This window comes from Harmonia axyridis, chromosome 5 (genome assembly GCF_914767665.1).
Source record: "Harmonia axyridis chromosome 5, icHarAxyr1.1, whole genome shotgun sequence".
NCBI classification, from domain to species: domain Eukaryota; kingdom Metazoa; phylum Arthropoda; class Insecta; order Coleoptera; family Coccinellidae; genus Harmonia; species Harmonia axyridis.
The window spans coordinates 2,226,098-2,243,154 of record NC_059505.1 but is presented as its reverse complement, the minus strand read 5'-3'; the positions used below and the strand labels follow the sequence as shown (position 1 = coordinate 2,243,154).

The following is a 17,057-nucleotide window of genomic DNA, read 5'->3' as shown; positions in this document are numbered from 1 at the left end:
ATCAATATATTTTTTGGAGAAAATTTTTTTATTAAAAAGTCTTTTCCACAAATTCGATAACATAAAGAAAAACTCAGTTTACAAAATAAGGAGGATAAGAAGTTGTAGACACTGAACATAATCCTTTCATGTCTTTAGTTATATTTTGATGTGTGATCCTGTATACGTCTCTGCTACTACAGTTATCAATTACAAGGTCTTCATAAGAGTGGCATTTCTTACAAACAATATCTGCGTTATTTATTGACTGGATGAAATATGCATGGCTTCTCGCATGGCTACATAGACCTGAAAAATAAAAATTCGTATTCATTTGAATACATGGAATGAGTAAATGATACTAAAAAAATGACCTTTAAAGAAGACGATATCAGAACAATATACACACATTGTCAAAAGTTTTAGCCCCGCCATCAACTTTCAACTTGTTGAATGTAACAGGACAATGGACTAGTTTAGTGATGTTGATAATACTATATTTGACACGATAGAATTAAAATATAGAGCAAAACTGATAAATCATTGAAAAAATTTTGAAAATCCATCAATAAATGACTGAGAAATAGATTATTTAAATTTACGTATTTTAGCGCTGAACGTCTTTGGTCTGTGACGTCACGGCACTTGCCTGTGATCGCTACACCATATATTACGTTTAAATACTTAGCCGCGCCAAGGCTCTCGCGCCGTTTGTAGTTGTTCAGTGTAGTTTTAACTCGAGTTTTGTTTTTATGTCACCATAATGGAAGAAGGCTTCGTGAAAGGACATAGTGACAATTTGCCTAAAATAGATATATTCGCAGTGATGGAGTTTTTTTCTTCAAATCCATCTAATGTCAGTGCTGAAATGAAAGGAGTTAAACTTTTCAAGTAAGTATCTACTTTTGAGTTTGCTTCATCATGGTTCAACTTATAACGATGATTTATTTAAAAAACGTTTGATAAACAGTTTGTAGTTGAGTACTGGTTGTTGAAGTCTATCAATGGCAAAACATATTTATGTGAGGAGTAAAAAGAGAAAAAAGTAATTTATATGTATGTATATAATAATAATAATAATAATAATAAGTTTATTCACCAAAAAAATGTTTTACATAGATAACAAAAGAATAGTTGAGATGTAAATATAGTAAGTTATTTCAGTTGTTTCATTTTACTTAAATTTTTAAAATGAATCCTTAACAAAAAAATGAAAACTAGTCCATTGTTTGTGTGTGTATCTTATCACTTAAATGAAAATCATTATCAGAACATAGATTGTTTATTTCTTGAGAAACCTAGGGGGCCAAGACTTTTGACGATTTGTGCATCTGAAAACCATGGTTTCCGAAAAAATAGCCATAAAATGAACTCACTATTTTTCAGAGATACCTGCAAGTCGAGTGACAATCTTCCATCGTCACATCCGGGTTGTCTTCTAGTACCACCATTAACATAAATATCAAGAGTTCCTACCAATCCATCCATTCCAAAAATTTTGGCATCTGTGTGGATGACATCTACTATTTCAGCATCTTTTCTGTCTAATTTGTCATTCTCAGTCTTATCAGGAAGTCTAAAATAAGGTCCAGCCGGGTCCAAGGCGCTTATTCTCCAAACTGTCCTACCTGTTGTTTTTTTGATGAATTTTGAGGCAAAAGCTGCAATGTGTGCTCCCAAAGAATGTCCGATAAGATGCAAGTTTTTAGTGGGCAGTTTATTTTTCACTATGAACCGGCCTATCATTTCACCTGCAATGTTTCACTTCAGAAATCAGTAGTTCGATTTATTCTTCTAGGTCTAAAGAGTAATGAACATAAATAGAGGGAGTATAAGCAATTTTTACATGTCCCCAACATGGTTAGATTACGTTTTCGGATTGTGATAAATGTTCAAATCTACAATTTTACTACATCGTAATGAATGTTTATTATATTGAATGAAATATATATATTTATTCGAGTGATTTCCGATTAAATATGCAAATTTGAATATTTGGAATCCACAATTTTTCTCTATTGTCGAATTTATAATGAGCAGAATATTAATTTTTTTCTGTATCTACTATCTGAAATCCAAGGTTTGGCAACTTTTGCTCTCCTAATGTCATCGGTTGTTTCACGTAGTTTGGCGTGCTTGAAAAGTTTGTTCTCTGATTTTCTGATATAACGGGGGTTTTTTTTTCGAGGTGTATAACTTTAAGTTGGCATTACTGTTCAAGATGGCTACCGATTTAACAGCTGTCAAGTGATTCATTCTCAGTTTGGTTTGGCAATTCATCATGAATAGACTCGCGCCTGAACAACGCTTGCAAATAGTGCAATTTTATTTCGAATATCATGGTTCTGTGCGGAATACGTATCGCGCACTACGTCCATTTTATTTTGTTTAGCGATGAAGCGCACTTCTGGTTGAATGGCTACGTCAACAAACAAAACTGCCGCATTTGGAATGAAGCTAATCCTCAAATGTATGTCGAAACACCGTTACATCCGGAAAAACTGACTGTTTGGTGCGCTTTATGGGCTGGTGGAATCATTGGTCCGTACTTCTTCAAAAACGATGATGGCCAAAACGTTACAGTCAATGGTGATCGGTATAGAGCCATGATTACTAACATTTTCATTCCTGAATTGAACAACCATGATCTCCAGGAGCTGTGATTCCACAAGACGGCGCAACATGTCACACAGCTCGTGCCACAATCGATTTATTAAAAGACCCGTTTGGTGACCGCCTAATTTCACCTTTGGACCTGTGAATTGGCCTCCAAGATCTTGTGATTTAACACCGCTAGACTACTTTCTGTGGGGCTATGTAAAGTCATTGGTCTATGCGGATAAGCCACAAACCCTTGACCATTTGGAAGACAACATTCGCCGTGTTATTGCCGATATACGGCCACAAATGTTGGAAAAAGTCATCGAAAATTGGACGTCGAGATTGGACTACATCCGAGCCAGCCGTGGCGGTCATATGCCAGAAATCATATTTAAAATGTAATGCCACAAGATTATCTTGCGGATAAATAAAATTCATGTCAATCGAATAATTTGTTTTATTGCAATTTAAAGTTCTATAGTTCTAAAAAAAACTTTCTTTATTCAGGTATATTTCAATATATTTTGAGTTAAGATGAAACTTTGGTTAACTATGGGACTAATGAAGTGCATTCTTTTTGGAGAAACTCTCAAATTGAGTGAAATATCATATCACTGATGTTTTCATTTCCGCGCGCTCCATGTCAAATTTGATAGTTCATGTTGGGGACAAAATTTGCCTACTGAAAATGACAGATGCTCCCTCTAACTATGTTTATTACTCTGAGTTTAGGACTCACCAACTTGTTTGGAATTTTTCGCTGATAAAATATAAAACGTCTTAGCTACTTTTTCCCAATCAACATAAACTACGTTCACATCTTCATATTTCAAAAATTCATCTTTCATCTCTGTATACCAGCCAACTTTGTAGTTTTCGATCCATCCATGTATGATAAATTTTGTCGGCTTGCTAATATCGAAAGCATTAATCTTGTCACTAGTGATCTGTTCAGGGAATCCCGATTTTTTTCTCGTCAATAAAAAAAATTTTATATCATTTTCTTTCAGATCGATTTCTCCTTCGTAAACCATTCTTTCTAAGAGTTGAACGAACTCTAAGTTTGACAAATTGTAAATCTCTTGTGAAACAACTAGAATGAAAATAAAAAAATGTGTATAAGAAGTTTCCTAAATAAAAAAAATTTCGAATAACAAAACAATAATGCTTTTATTCATCTTTACCCTATTATCATTTAAAATATTATTTTTCGACGTCAGTCAATTACTGTAGGATAGAAAAATTTCCTTTGGGGCATATTACTCACTGAGTTGAACTGATTTGGGGATTATAGAAATAGTAATCTGAATTTCCTTTATTTTGATATCTTCTCTCTGTTTCTTTTTCTCATTTTGTTGTTTGTGATTGTGCAATGTAGTGATAGTAGCTTTTTGTTCCTGTTTCTTCATTGATATCAAATTTGGATCCTTGTATAATGCTGTTCAATTTTTTCAAATGAAACACCCCTATTTTGTATGCATTTTCCGATTACTTTTAGCTGAGCTGATTCCAAAAATGTATCACATGTTGATTCCAATTGGTACAGGGTGGACAAAAATATTATAATTTTGTGTGTGCTCATAAAGTACCGCGTTACATTCATTATTAGTTAAATTGACAATATTTTCAAAAATACTTATTGTCTAGCGGCAATTGGTTAGAATGTAACACCCTGTAGTTTGTTAAATTTTTAGATTAATAAAAATGAGCTGTTTCCAAACATGTTTGGTACTTGTGGTCTAGCAGACAGAATATGAAAGAAATTATTTCTTATTTTTATATATTTTTATTAATCTAAAAATGTAACAAATTACAGGATGTTACATTCAAACCAATTGCCGTTAGACAATAAGTATTTTTGATAAAATTGTTAATTTAACTAATAAAGAATGTTACGTGTTACTTTATAAGCACACACAAAACTATGGTATTTTTGTTCACCCTGTACCAATTGGAATCAACATGTGATACATTTGTACAGCTCAGCTAGAGTAATCAGAAAATTGAGACAGAATGGAGGTGTTTCATTTAAAAAAAATGACGATGACGTCATTACTCAAAAGTAATTCACCCTGTATATTAGATTATTATTTTAAAATACGGTAAATTAAAATGAAAAATCGACGTGTTTCAGCATTATTTCTTAAAATGACCTGTTTATCTAAAAATGAATTTGTTCCATACTTTACGGACACAGTGTATTATAGAGGACAGAGGTGGTATAGAGGCAGATGTTCCAATTTCGAAATAGCTTCAAAAGTACTTTTGAGTGATCAATTCATATTACATACTTCCTTTTGACTAGTATTAATTATTATACCTGCTTTTCCTTTCAATAGAAAATTAATTCCCAGGGTTATTTTTGAAAACCAATATTGTATAGAGTCCTGCAAATATCATATTATTCCAAAAATCGTTCAGATCCACTGAACTCATCACTACAAATATTAATAATTCATTGAATCACCTATTTTTTATGGCCTGAACTCATCACTACAATAATCACAAATTCATTGAATCACCTATTTTTTCACCAATTGAACTCATCACCACAATTATCACAAATTCATTGAATCACCTATTTTTCCTCGGTAGAAAACTATTTTTTTTAAATTGGTGATAAAATATAGGTAAAACCTCACCTGCCATGATAATGAAGGAAAGCATAAACAACATGATGAAATCTGAACAATATTTCATTACGTCAATACAAATACACATTGGTTTTTATTAATTAAATAAATCTTCCCTCCAATTTTAATATCCTGTTTTACAACAATGAACTCTGAAACGTATCTAATATTATGCACCAATCAGCAGACCGTAAATGTTCACATTGAAAACAATCATTTGTGAACCAACTTTAATTTGTGTGTTTCGTGTTTTCATTCGGCAGAACATCATCATTAATAATCAAAATGTTTCCTAAATTCATGTAGAACAGATTCAATTATTTTTGAGTAGATATGGAGATATGGAGTTGGTTTTGAAGTAGAACACTCCTCTTGTGCTAGGTGGAATATGTTCTCCGATAACTACTTTTTCTCCTTGGAAATTCACATCCAGCTTATATTCAAATTCATTCACAGTTATAGTAGCCGGAAAAGCATAGAATTCTTGACAGTTTATGGTTTCCTCAAAATAGCTTATTGCACGGTTATGACTATTGGTTCTGGTCGAAGCATATATTTCTGAAATCAACACTGAAATGAGAAATTGGCACTCAATAGGCGAAGAGAAGATTGTATTGAAATGGTCTAAGAACACAAGATTCTATTTTGATGTCAGTGCTTCCCGAAAGTGTGAATCCATATTACACCAAAGTGTGATTGAACTATGGTGAGTAATCCCTTATCATGGGATCAGGGAAGAATAAGGAATTTGAACTTGAGAGGGAACTTTATATAAGGCCAATTGAAAAGTCCCCGATCTGATGCACAGATGGCGGTGCTAGTATTAAATCCATATGATTTTTAGTTAGTACCAACCTTCAAACGATACTTGTCAAAATTTGACAGCAGTCGAGCTATTAGTTTGTGAGATATATTCGTGTGCTGATAAAATATTGCTTTTTGAAGGGAAAAATACATTCGAAGCAGAATCTGGGCTTGATGAAGAGTTTCCGGTGTCTGCACCAGAAAAATAAACAATCATTGCTTGGTATGCTAAGTTTAAACGTGGTGAAATGAGCACCGAAGACGGCGAAGGCAGTGGAAGCCCAAAAGAGGCTGTCGACGACGAAAAAATTGAAAAAGTTCACAAAATAATTTTGAATGAGCGTAAAGTGAAGTTGATCGATATAGCAGATATTGTGAAGATGTCATCTGAACGTGTACATCATATCATTCACGAATATTTGTACATGAGAAAGCTGTGTGCAAAATGGTTGCCGTGGGAGCTCACAATCGATCAAAAGCAACAACGTGTTGATAATTCTGAGCAGTGTTTGAAGCTACTTAAGTGCAATAACTTGAATTTTTGCGTCGATATGTGACAATGGATGAAACATAGCTCCATCATTTCACTCCGGAGTCCAATCGACAGTCAGCTGAGTGGACTGCACACGATGAACCGAATCCAAAGCGAGGGAAAGCACAACAGTGGGCTGGCAAGTTTATGGCATCAGTATTCTGGAATGCGCAAAGTTTAATCTTCATTGATTACCTCCAAAAGAGCCAGACCATCAACAGCGATTATTATATGGCGTTATTAGATCGTTTGAAGGATGAAATCGTTAAAAAACGGCCCCATTTGAAGAAAAAAAAGCCTGTTTCACCAAGACAATGCGCCGTGACGCAAATCAATGAAAACAATGGCAAAATTGCATGAATTGGGCTTCGAATTGCTTCTGCATCCACCATATTGGCCAGATCTGGCCCCCAGCGACTTTTGCCTGTTCTCAGACCTCAAAAGAATGCTCGCTGGAAAGAAATTTAGCGCCAGTAAAAAACTAATCGCCGAAACTAAGGCCTATTTTGAAGCGAAAGACAAATCGTACTACAAAAATGGTATCGAAAAGTTGGAAGATCGCTATAATCGCTGTATAGCCCTCGAAGGCAACTATGTTGAATAATAAAATCGAATTTTGCCAAAAAAATGTGTTTATGGTAGACCGGGGACATTTCAATTGGCCTGCAATTTGAAAACTGTCATTTGTATTTCAGAATAGCAATATGTAATTCAGAAAAGGAAAAATTGATTTCAGAAAATATAAATTGGGATTCGCTAATTTGGAATTCAGAAATTGTAAACCAGAATCAATTACATATACATAAATTGAAATACAATTTTCCTTTTCTGAAATATAATTTGCTGTGTCTGAATTTCAACATTCCATTCTGAATTTCAATTTCGTTTTTCTGAAATTAAATTTACTATTCCCAAACATTCTTCCTATTCTGAAATACATATTGCCCTTTCTGAAATTGATCTTTGATTTTCTGAACTACTCTTGGACATTCTGCAGTCAGAATGAGTCTTTAATATTGGTCAAAATTATAACTGTACCATCATTTTCATCGGGTTGATTTCTTCCATTATTGGGATAAAAGTCAACATGACCAATGGGTTTAATGTATCCAAAACAACCTGCATCGGTATGATAAACATCAACGAAAGCAGCATCTCCTGAAGATAATCTGAAGGCATCCGAAACATATTTATGTTCGAAAGCAGGTGCAGCAGGATCAAAAGCTGTTATCCTCCTCAACTGTCCTTTTCCCTTTTTCATCAATACTTTGCTGGCAAAACCAGCCACGTGAGCTCCTAAAGAGTGACCTAAAGACGAATAAAACTCATACAATAAATCACCATAAACCAGAAAAGTTTTGAATCAAAAACTGTTTTTTTTTCGATTTCATTTTTGAATTTTCTCTTATCAAGGGTGTTTATTTTTAAGCTATAGAACTTTAAATTGCAATAAAACAACGATGGATTATTCGATTTACATCAATTCTATTTATCCGCAGGATAATCTTGTGGCATTACATTTTAAATATAAAATCTGGCATATGACCGCCACGGCTGGCTCGGATGTAGTCCTATGTGGACGTCCAATTTTCGATTACTTTTTCCAACATTTGTGGCCGTATCTCGGCAATAACACGGCGAATGTTCTTCCAAATGGTCAAGGGTTTGTGACTTATCCGCATAGATCAATGACTTTACATAGCCCCACAGAAAGTAGTCTAGCGGTGTTAAATCACAAGATCTTGGAGGCCAATTCACAGGTCCAAAACGTGAAATTAGGCGGTCACCAAACGTGTCTTTCAATAGATCGATTGTGGCACGAGCTGTGTGACATTTTGCGCCGTCTTGTTGGAACCACAGCTTCTGGACATCATGGTTGTTCAATTCAGGAATGAAAAAGTTAGTAATCATGGCTCTATACCGATCACCATTGACTGTAACGTTCTGGCCATCATCGTTTTTGAAGAAGTACGGACCAATGATTCCACCGGCCCATAAAGCGCACCAAACAGTCAGTTTTTCTGGATGTAACGGTGTTTCGACACTTGAGGATTAGCTTCACTCCAAATGCGGCAGTTTTGTTTGTTGACGTAGCCATTCAACCAGAAGTGCGTTTCATCGCTAAACAAAATAAAATGGACGTAGTGCGCGATACGTATTCCGCACAGAACCATTATTTTCGAAATAAAATTGCACTATTTGCAAGCGTTGTTCAGGCGTGAGTCTATTCATGATGAATTGCCAAACCAAACTGAAAATAAATCACTTGACAGCTGTTAAATCGGTCGCCATCTTGAACAGTAATGCCAACTTAAAGTTATATACCTCGAAAAAAAACACCCGTTATTTATTCCGTCTACCACTTACTTCTACAGCCATCTATTGCAAAACGACAGAAGCAAAGTTGTACACCTAATAATAATGGAAGATGCTTGAAATTTGTTATTTTCCATTCTAATCTGTACTTGTGAACTGTTTGAGGAATCAGGAAAAAGAGGTAAATACTCACCTATAATATGAATGTTGCTTGTGGAGATCATAGAAGCAGCCAATAAGTCAGCAACAAAAGTTCCAACCATCTTGGTACTAGCGGATGAAGTCAAATAAGGTTTGGTTGAAGCAGGTGACCAATATACACAAATAATATTACATCGTTTCAGTTGAAAATATCTCTGTATGAAATTTTCGTACCATGCATTTTTGTTGTAACTGGACCACCCGTGAATCAATACGATGGTAGGAATATCGACATCAGTAATCGAACTGGCAATATTTTGCTCCGTTACAGGTATTCCTACATTGTCTTCTCTTTGGTGGAGCTTATAATCAACATCAGACTTAGAAACGTCTGCTAGGGAGAAATTTATGGGAGGGAGGTTCTGTAGATATTTTTTTGTGAAAACTAAAAGAAAAGATAAAATGCATAATATATTTCAATCAGATATGAATTTTATGGCATCTTGAGTTATTAGATACCTAACAGGCCAATTGAAAAGTCTCCGGTCTACCATAGTAAAACACATTTTTTCGGCAAAATTCGATTTTATCATTCAACATAGTTGCCTTCGAGGGCTATACAGCGATCAAATTTTGACACGTATCGTTTGAAGGTTGGTACTAACTGAAAATCATATGGATTTAATATTAGCACCGCCATCTGTGCATCAGACCGGGGACATTTCAATTGGCCTAGAATAGGGATTTTCAATAAGAGGTTTTATTTTGAATATCCCGCTTTCTGGACAGCTGTCTTTTTTTCAGCTGTGATATTTTAACATTTGACAAGTAAAAACTACGCCAATACTAAAAATGGAACAATACAAGTTTCTAAAACGCATTGAAATCAATAAAAATTCGCAAAATTAAAGCACTTTTGGGTTGTCGTGAAGCACCTTCTCGGCCGGCAATGGTGAAAATGATGAAAAAGTTTGAGCTTTTGGGACTAGTTAGTGATGTGAAGAATCGAAACCGTGTGCGATGTAATTCATGAAGTTATCGAGGACATACAGCTGAAAATGTACGAATTGATCATGAAAAGATGATTGAATAAACATCTATTGATTGCTCTTAAAATGTACTGTTTTTTTATATCAAAATCAAACCCCTTATTGAAAAACCCTCCACATCGCAACTGAGTAATATTTGAATAAGTAGTTGAAAATACTTGTACCAATAGAAATAAATAGTTTCTTTACTCACATGTATCCATCGTAACAGCAATGATGATTCTCAATCAGAGGTGTAAAACTGAATCAAATATGTCAGTTTATCATTTCCGAACAAAAAATTAACATCAAACGTCATCATATTATACTAATTACACTCAATCTCATACACAATTAAAAGAAGTCGTCATAAATACATCATTAGCATATAATTCAAAGAGTAATCATAAGACTCAGGTCAAATTTTCAGCCCTATTATGTGAAGTAATAAAAATAAACGAAATCTTTCAGTTCTTTATTGCTTTTTACACGATAATTGACAAGAAAAGAGATCATTAGATGCCGATTCTGATGCAGTTTCCTCTACTATTTTTTTAGTTGAATACAGAGTTCCATTTTTTCCCATCGTATATGGAGAAACATTACTTGTACTGAAGTAGAAAGAACCTCGAGCTTTCGTTGAAATATTATTTCCCAATTCAATGTAATCCTGTGAACACCTTCCAGTTTGAAATGCATCGAAGGATACGCATTTAACAGCTACAAAAGGGTGATTTATGCTTTCTGCGAAATATTGCCAGCTCCTACTGTGACTACATTGTTTTTGTGACTGAAAAGTATTGATTTCATTGAGCAGCTTCAATAATTGATGTGATAAATCAACTGATATTGCCAAATAAGATTCAATTCATTGCAAGATTTAAAATCAATGCATACGGGAGCTATACACACAACATCCACAGCAGCGCTTGAGGTTGTGAAGGGTGTTTTTTTCGAGGTATACAACTTTAAGTTGGCATTACTGTTCAAGATGGCGACCGCTTTAACAGCTGTCAAGTGATTTATTCTGAGTTTGGTTTGGCAATTCATCATGAATAGACTCACGCCTGAACAACGCTTGCAAATAGTGCAATTTCATTTCGAAAATAATGGTTCTGTTCGGTATACGTATCGCGCACTATACGTCCATTTTATTTTGTTTAGCGATGAAGCGCACTTCTGGTTGAATGGCTACGTCAACAAACAAAACTGCCGCATTTGGAGTGAAGCTAATCCTCAAGTGTATGTCGAAACACCGTTACATCCAGAAAAACTGACTGTTTGGTGCGCTTTATGGGTTGGTGGAATCATTACTACTTCAAAAACGATGATGGTCAGAACGTTACAGTCAATGGTGATCGGTCTAGAGCCATTATTACTAACTTTTTCATTCCTGAATTGAACAACCATGACGTCCAGGAGCTGTGGTTCCAACAAGACTCGCAGCATGTCACACAGCTCGTGCCACAATCGATTTATTGAAAGACACGTTTGGTGACCGCCTAATTTCACGTTTTGGACCTGTGAATTGGCCTCCAAGATCTTGTGATTTAACACCGCTAGACTACTTTCTGTGGGGCTATGTAATGTCATTGGTCTATACGGATAAGCCACAAACCCTTGACCATTTGGAAGACAACATTCGCCGTGTTATTGCCGATATACGGCCACAAATGTTGAAAAATGTCATCGAAAATTGGACGTCCAGATTGGACTACATCTGAGCCAGCCGTGGCGGTCATATGCCAGAAATCATATTTAAAATGTAATGCCACAAGATTATCCTGCGGATAAATAAAATTCATGTCAATCGAATAACCCATCGTTGTTTATTGCATTTCAAAGTTCTATAGCTCTAAAAAAACACCCTTTACTTGATTTACCTCCCTCACACTTACATGCGAGGAATTGTGGCTTGCTGGAAGTAATAAGAATATTCCGCAGTAGAAATCTCCGTCCGGGATACAGGATTAGACATATGAGGATATTGAATCAATTAAATTCAACCTCTTGGCAAAACCCCAGATATGATGCCAACAATATTCGATATCGAAGTACATTTTGAAACGGTCATTGATGATCATATCAGTGCAATGAAATTGTTTGGACAAAAAGTCCTCCATATGGTTTACCGATGGATCAAAATCAGAAAGAGGCACAGGTATTTGGGTATATGGACCTGAAATGAGGATCTCTACATCCCTGGGAAGTGAGCCCTCTATATTGCAAACCGAGACACAAGCTGTCTGTACTTGTGCCCAAGAGAGTCTGAAAACAAACCTCAAAGGGGCGCGTATTTACATCACTATGGACAGCCAGACCACTCTGGGATCCCTGGAATCATATTGTCAGAGGTCTCTACTAACATGGGAGTGGCGTAATACCATAAAGCAACTGTCCAGAGGAAATGAAGTAACTCTACAATGGATACCAGGGCTTTGTGAATGTGAAGGATGAACTTGCAAAAAGGGCATCAAGGTTAACACTTGTTGATCCTGAGTCCTTCTGTGGGCTTAGAAAAGACCAATATAAGGCAATGGTCCAACAATGGGAGAGGGACAATAGAAAAACCCCCCTGGAGAAACACTCCGGGTCTTGCTCAGCCAAAGAAATTTGTGGTGCTTCTACCGATCTATACCATGAAGCTCCTGAAGCTACCACAAGCGGAGCTTCGAGTAATAGTAGGTCTGCTGACAGGACACTGTTGGTGCTAATACCTTATGTACCGCAAGGCTAAGTCAGCAGATGAGATTTGCAAGCTCTGTGGAAAGGCAGTAGAAATAGTCGAACATATAGTTTGCCAATATCCGGGACTGACTGGCCTAAGAAAGTCAGTTCTGGATACTCACAAAGTAATAGCCAAGGCTCCTAAGGATGTCGTCGGTTTCGTTAACAGCATCGACGGCCTCCCTGGGTTTGTATGAATAGGTAGGGTTAAGAACAAAAGTTTTTTTGGATTCACAAATTCCACTAGAATATATAATCCAATAAAAATGGATTTAAAAAAGTTCAAATGGATATCAAAACAAATATAATATATATTCAATAAGATCCTTATGATCTGCATAATTGTCTCATAAAAGGACATTACCCAAAATCCTTCGCATCCTGGCATCGGAAAAGACCCACCATTTGGATAAAAGTCTACATGTCCAAGAGGCTCCATCATTCCTAAACTACCTCCACATGTATGTATGATATCTACAAATTTAGCATCCCATTTAGCTAATTTCTCAAAACCAAAATAATCCTGATAACCTGGGAGAGCCGGATCTAAACCTGAAATAGCACCGAGATAATGATGGATAACATAAAGGCTTTCACTTATCTTTTCTTTACTCTTGTTGAAAAACCAATAGTACTTGTGTAAAAAAAATGAACTACACTGCGCAAAAAAATTAACGCACATTATGGAAATCTCAAATTTATTCTACAACTGAAGGTGTTCTCAATGATAATTATTTTTATCAGAATTATGCATGCATATGTTATCCACTTTCAACGTTTTTCTTCAATACAGATGTTTTTTCCCAGCAGGAATAAAAAAAGATGAGATTATCAGATTTTGAATGTATTGGCTCCATTCTGAAATCAGTTGTTCTCGATCAATTCTAGTGATCAATAGTTTTTCTTTCGTTTGATTTTCTACACTGGATCGCTATGCAACGCGAAACACGCAATTTGACCCAAGAGGAATGTGCCCAAGCGGTAGTTTTGCGAGAAGAAGGGTGGACATACACAAGAATTGCAGAAAGGTTTGGAGTTTCCCATACAAGTGTGTCCAGAATGTTGCAGCGATTCAGGGAGACAGGTATGAATCTCCGAAGACCAGGACAGGGTAGACCACGGGTAACAACTGCCATTCAAGAACGTTACTTGAGAGTTTCTTCGTTGAGACAACGGTTTGCAACCGCTCGCCTCCTTCAAAATCAGCTTGAGCAAACTCATGGGGTGCAAATTAGCACTCAGACAATAAGAAATCGCCATATCCATTGGGAAGAGGCTGATTGGGAAAGAGTTTTCTTCACAGATGAGTCTAGATTCTGCCTCTACCATTGTGATCGACGTTCCCTTGTATACAGACGTCCACATGAAAGATATGCTCAGTGCAATTTCCTGAATACTACTGGTTTCGGGGGAGGATCGTTTATGGTATGGGGTGGAATATCTCTGACTGCTCGCACAGACCTAGTGGTCGTTGATAATGGAGCTATGAATGCTGATAGGTATATAAGGAACATTCTTGAAGAGCATGTAGTGCCATTTGCCCCATACATTGGTGAAAATTTCATTTTTATGGGCGATAATGGAATGGCCAGCAAGAAGTCCAGATCTCAATCCGATTGAGCAGGTTTGGGACAACCTCAATAGAAGGCTGAGAAGTTCAGAAAATCATCCAGCTACTCTAAATCACTTAGGAATCCAACTCAGAGAAATCTGGGAAGGATTAGATCAGAACATTTCAAGATCACTCATTTTGAGTATGAACCGTCGTTGCCGAGCTGTAATTAACGCAAGGGGTGGAAATACCAAGTATTAAATCACTTATCAGCATTCCAGTATTTTAAAAATTGTTTATTTATTTTCTTTCACATACGATTCGGTGAAATCCTGAATTTTTCTTCCATTCAATGTGTCTTGTTAGGTTCAAGACCTTCCCGAGAAATAATAAAAAATAAGTTATGAAGTCAATGTATAGTTAACTTTCATTAAAATTGAGATTTTCAGAATGTGCGTTAATTTTTTTGCGCAGTGTATTTATTATTTTTTAAAAACCTTCTGATTATGCTGCCCTCTGTACTTACTAACCTGTAATCCTTCCAACCTTCATTCCGTTGGATGCCAATTTTTTTCCAACCAGTCCAGATAAGTGGGCACCGAGACTGTGTCCTATCAAATGAATATTTTGTGGATCTAAGCTGTTCAAAGCAATAACTTTCATCAAGAAATCGGCATAATAGTCTGCTATGAGCTGTAGTTTCTTCACCACTAACATATATAGGTAGCTCAAAGCAATTACATCCCAATGGACGATAAAGACATTCACTTTTCTAAGGCTCAAATATCGATCTTTTATTGTTGTACACATATCTTCACGTCCTCCAGATAACCATCCATGGGTTATGAATATAACTGGTTGGTCTTTAGTGATATCACTGCTTTTTATATCTTCAGTAGTATTGATATACTTCCCCTCAGGATATAGCCTGCCAAAAATAATGAACTGTGTTGAAATAAAGGGTGTTTTTTTTAGAGCTATAGAACTTTAAATTACAATAAAACAATAATGGATCATTCGATTGACATGAATTTTATTTATCCGCAAGATTATCTTGTGGCATTACATTTTAAATATGATTTCTGGCATATGACCGCCACGGCTGGCTCGGATGTAGTCCAATCTGGACGTCCAATTTTCGATGACTTTTTCCAACTTTTGTGGCAGTTTATCGGCAATAACACGGCGAATGTTGTCTTCCAAATGGTCAAAGGTTTGTGGCTTATCTGCATACACCAATGACTTCACATAGCCCCACAGAAAGTAGTCTAGCGGTGTTAAAACACAAGATCTTGGAGGCCAATTCACAGGTCCAAAACGTGAAATTAGGCGGTCACCAAACGTGTCTTTCAATAAATCGATTGTGGCACGATGTGTGACATGTTGCGCCGTCTTGTTGGAACCACAGCTCCTGGACATCATGGTTGTTCAATTCAGGAATGAAAAAGTTAATAATCATGGCTCTATACCGATCACCATTGACTGTAACGTTCTGGCCATCATCGTTTTTGAAAAAGTACGGACCAATGATTCCACCAGCCCATAAATCGCACCAGTCAGTTTTACTGGATGTAACGGTGTTTCGACATACACTTGAGGATCAGCTTCACTTCAAATGCGGCAGTTTTGTTTGTTGACGTAGCGATTCAACCAGAAGTGCGCTTCATCGCTAAACAAAATAAAATGGACGTAGTGCGCGATACGTATTCCGCACAGAACCATTATTTTCAAAATAAAATTGCACTATTTGCAAGCGTTGTTCAGGCGTGAGTCTATTCATGATGAATTGCCAAACAAAACTGAGAATAAATCACTCGACAGCTGTTGAATCGGTCGCCATCTTGAACAGTAATGCCAACTTAAAGTTATATACCTCGAAAAAAAACACCCTATAGAAAAAATTTCTTGAGGATATACTGAATGGAACTGTTCAGCTCTTTTCTCTACTTACTCATTGAAAAGTTGAAATTTTACTTTCTCTTCAATTTTCTCTATGATCGTGTCGTTCCAAAGTTCTTCCTCGTCCATATGTTCCTTATCAACCAAGACGGATAGCGAAGAAATAAATTTCGATATTGTTTTGGAAAATATTGGTTCTTCGGCCCTATGGTCTTCAAAATTGAAATTTAATCTTTATCGTAAATCAATTCTTTGAATCTCGATCTTACCTGCTATCTTATTACACAGTACATTGACTATCAAGTTATAGATCAAGCAAAATATCGAATACCAAATTCGCATGTTTTCAAATCGTTATTGATACTTTGTGACATGCTCGAATAGCATTGTTTATCGTGGCCGACTCCATTTGTGATGGTATATTTTAAATTGTTTCTATTGGTTCCGAATGTACTTGTTTTAGTGAACAATACAGTTGAACGTCAAGAGGTTGAATGTTATCGCCTGTTATATGAATTATAATAATGATGAAATTACAAGTTCTAGAGAATATTTTTTTCCATTTCCTGTTACTTTTCTGCCATTGATAAGAAAGTTTAAATCGATGTGAAATTAAGTTCGACTTATTACTTTTGGAAAGAATTTATAGTTTTTCCCATTTTAAAATTAAATTATCCGATCAAACTTGTGAAAACAATGTCTGTTTCATTAATTCAACTTTAGTTGATGACATAGTCATCCTCAAGAGTGATACAGGTATTTCAATGCTCCTCTAACTCTTCAATACCTCTTCTGTAGAAAGATTCGTCTTTGTTATAGAAAAAGACTTCAATCTCGGCTATCAC

General features: G+C 36.0%; 2 protein-coding genes across 2 annotated transcripts; both read right to left on the bottom strand.

Annotated features, from left to right (window-relative positions):
- Positions 1-65: 65 nt before the first annotated feature.
- On the bottom strand, positions 66-5,347 carry LOC123679708 (pancreatic lipase-related protein 2-like). Its single transcript, XM_045617125.1, has 4 exons — positions 5,223-5,347; positions 3,320-3,673; positions 1,356-1,730; positions 66-288 (listed from the first exon to the last, which is right to left on the bottom strand). The coding sequence occupies exons 1-4, from the start codon at positions 5,299-5,301 to the stop codon at positions 74-76; spliced, it is 1,023 nt and encodes a 340-aa protein (XP_045473081.1). The 5' UTR covers positions 5,302-5,347; the 3' UTR covers positions 66-73.
- Positions 5,259-16,668, bottom strand: LOC123680192. The gene is made up of 8 exons (XM_045617975.1): positions 16,482-16,668; positions 16,265-16,424; positions 14,844-15,241; positions 13,126-13,313; positions 10,512-10,824; positions 9,059-9,451; positions 7,588-7,857; positions 5,259-5,771 (listed from the first exon to the last, which is right to left on the bottom strand). Exons 1-8 carry the CDS (start codon positions 16,552-16,554, stop codon positions 5,527-5,529), a joined length of 2,040 nt encoding a protein of 679 aa, XP_045473931.1. The 5' UTR covers positions 16,555-16,668; the 3' UTR covers positions 5,259-5,526.
- Positions 16,669-17,057: the final 389 nt, after the last annotated feature.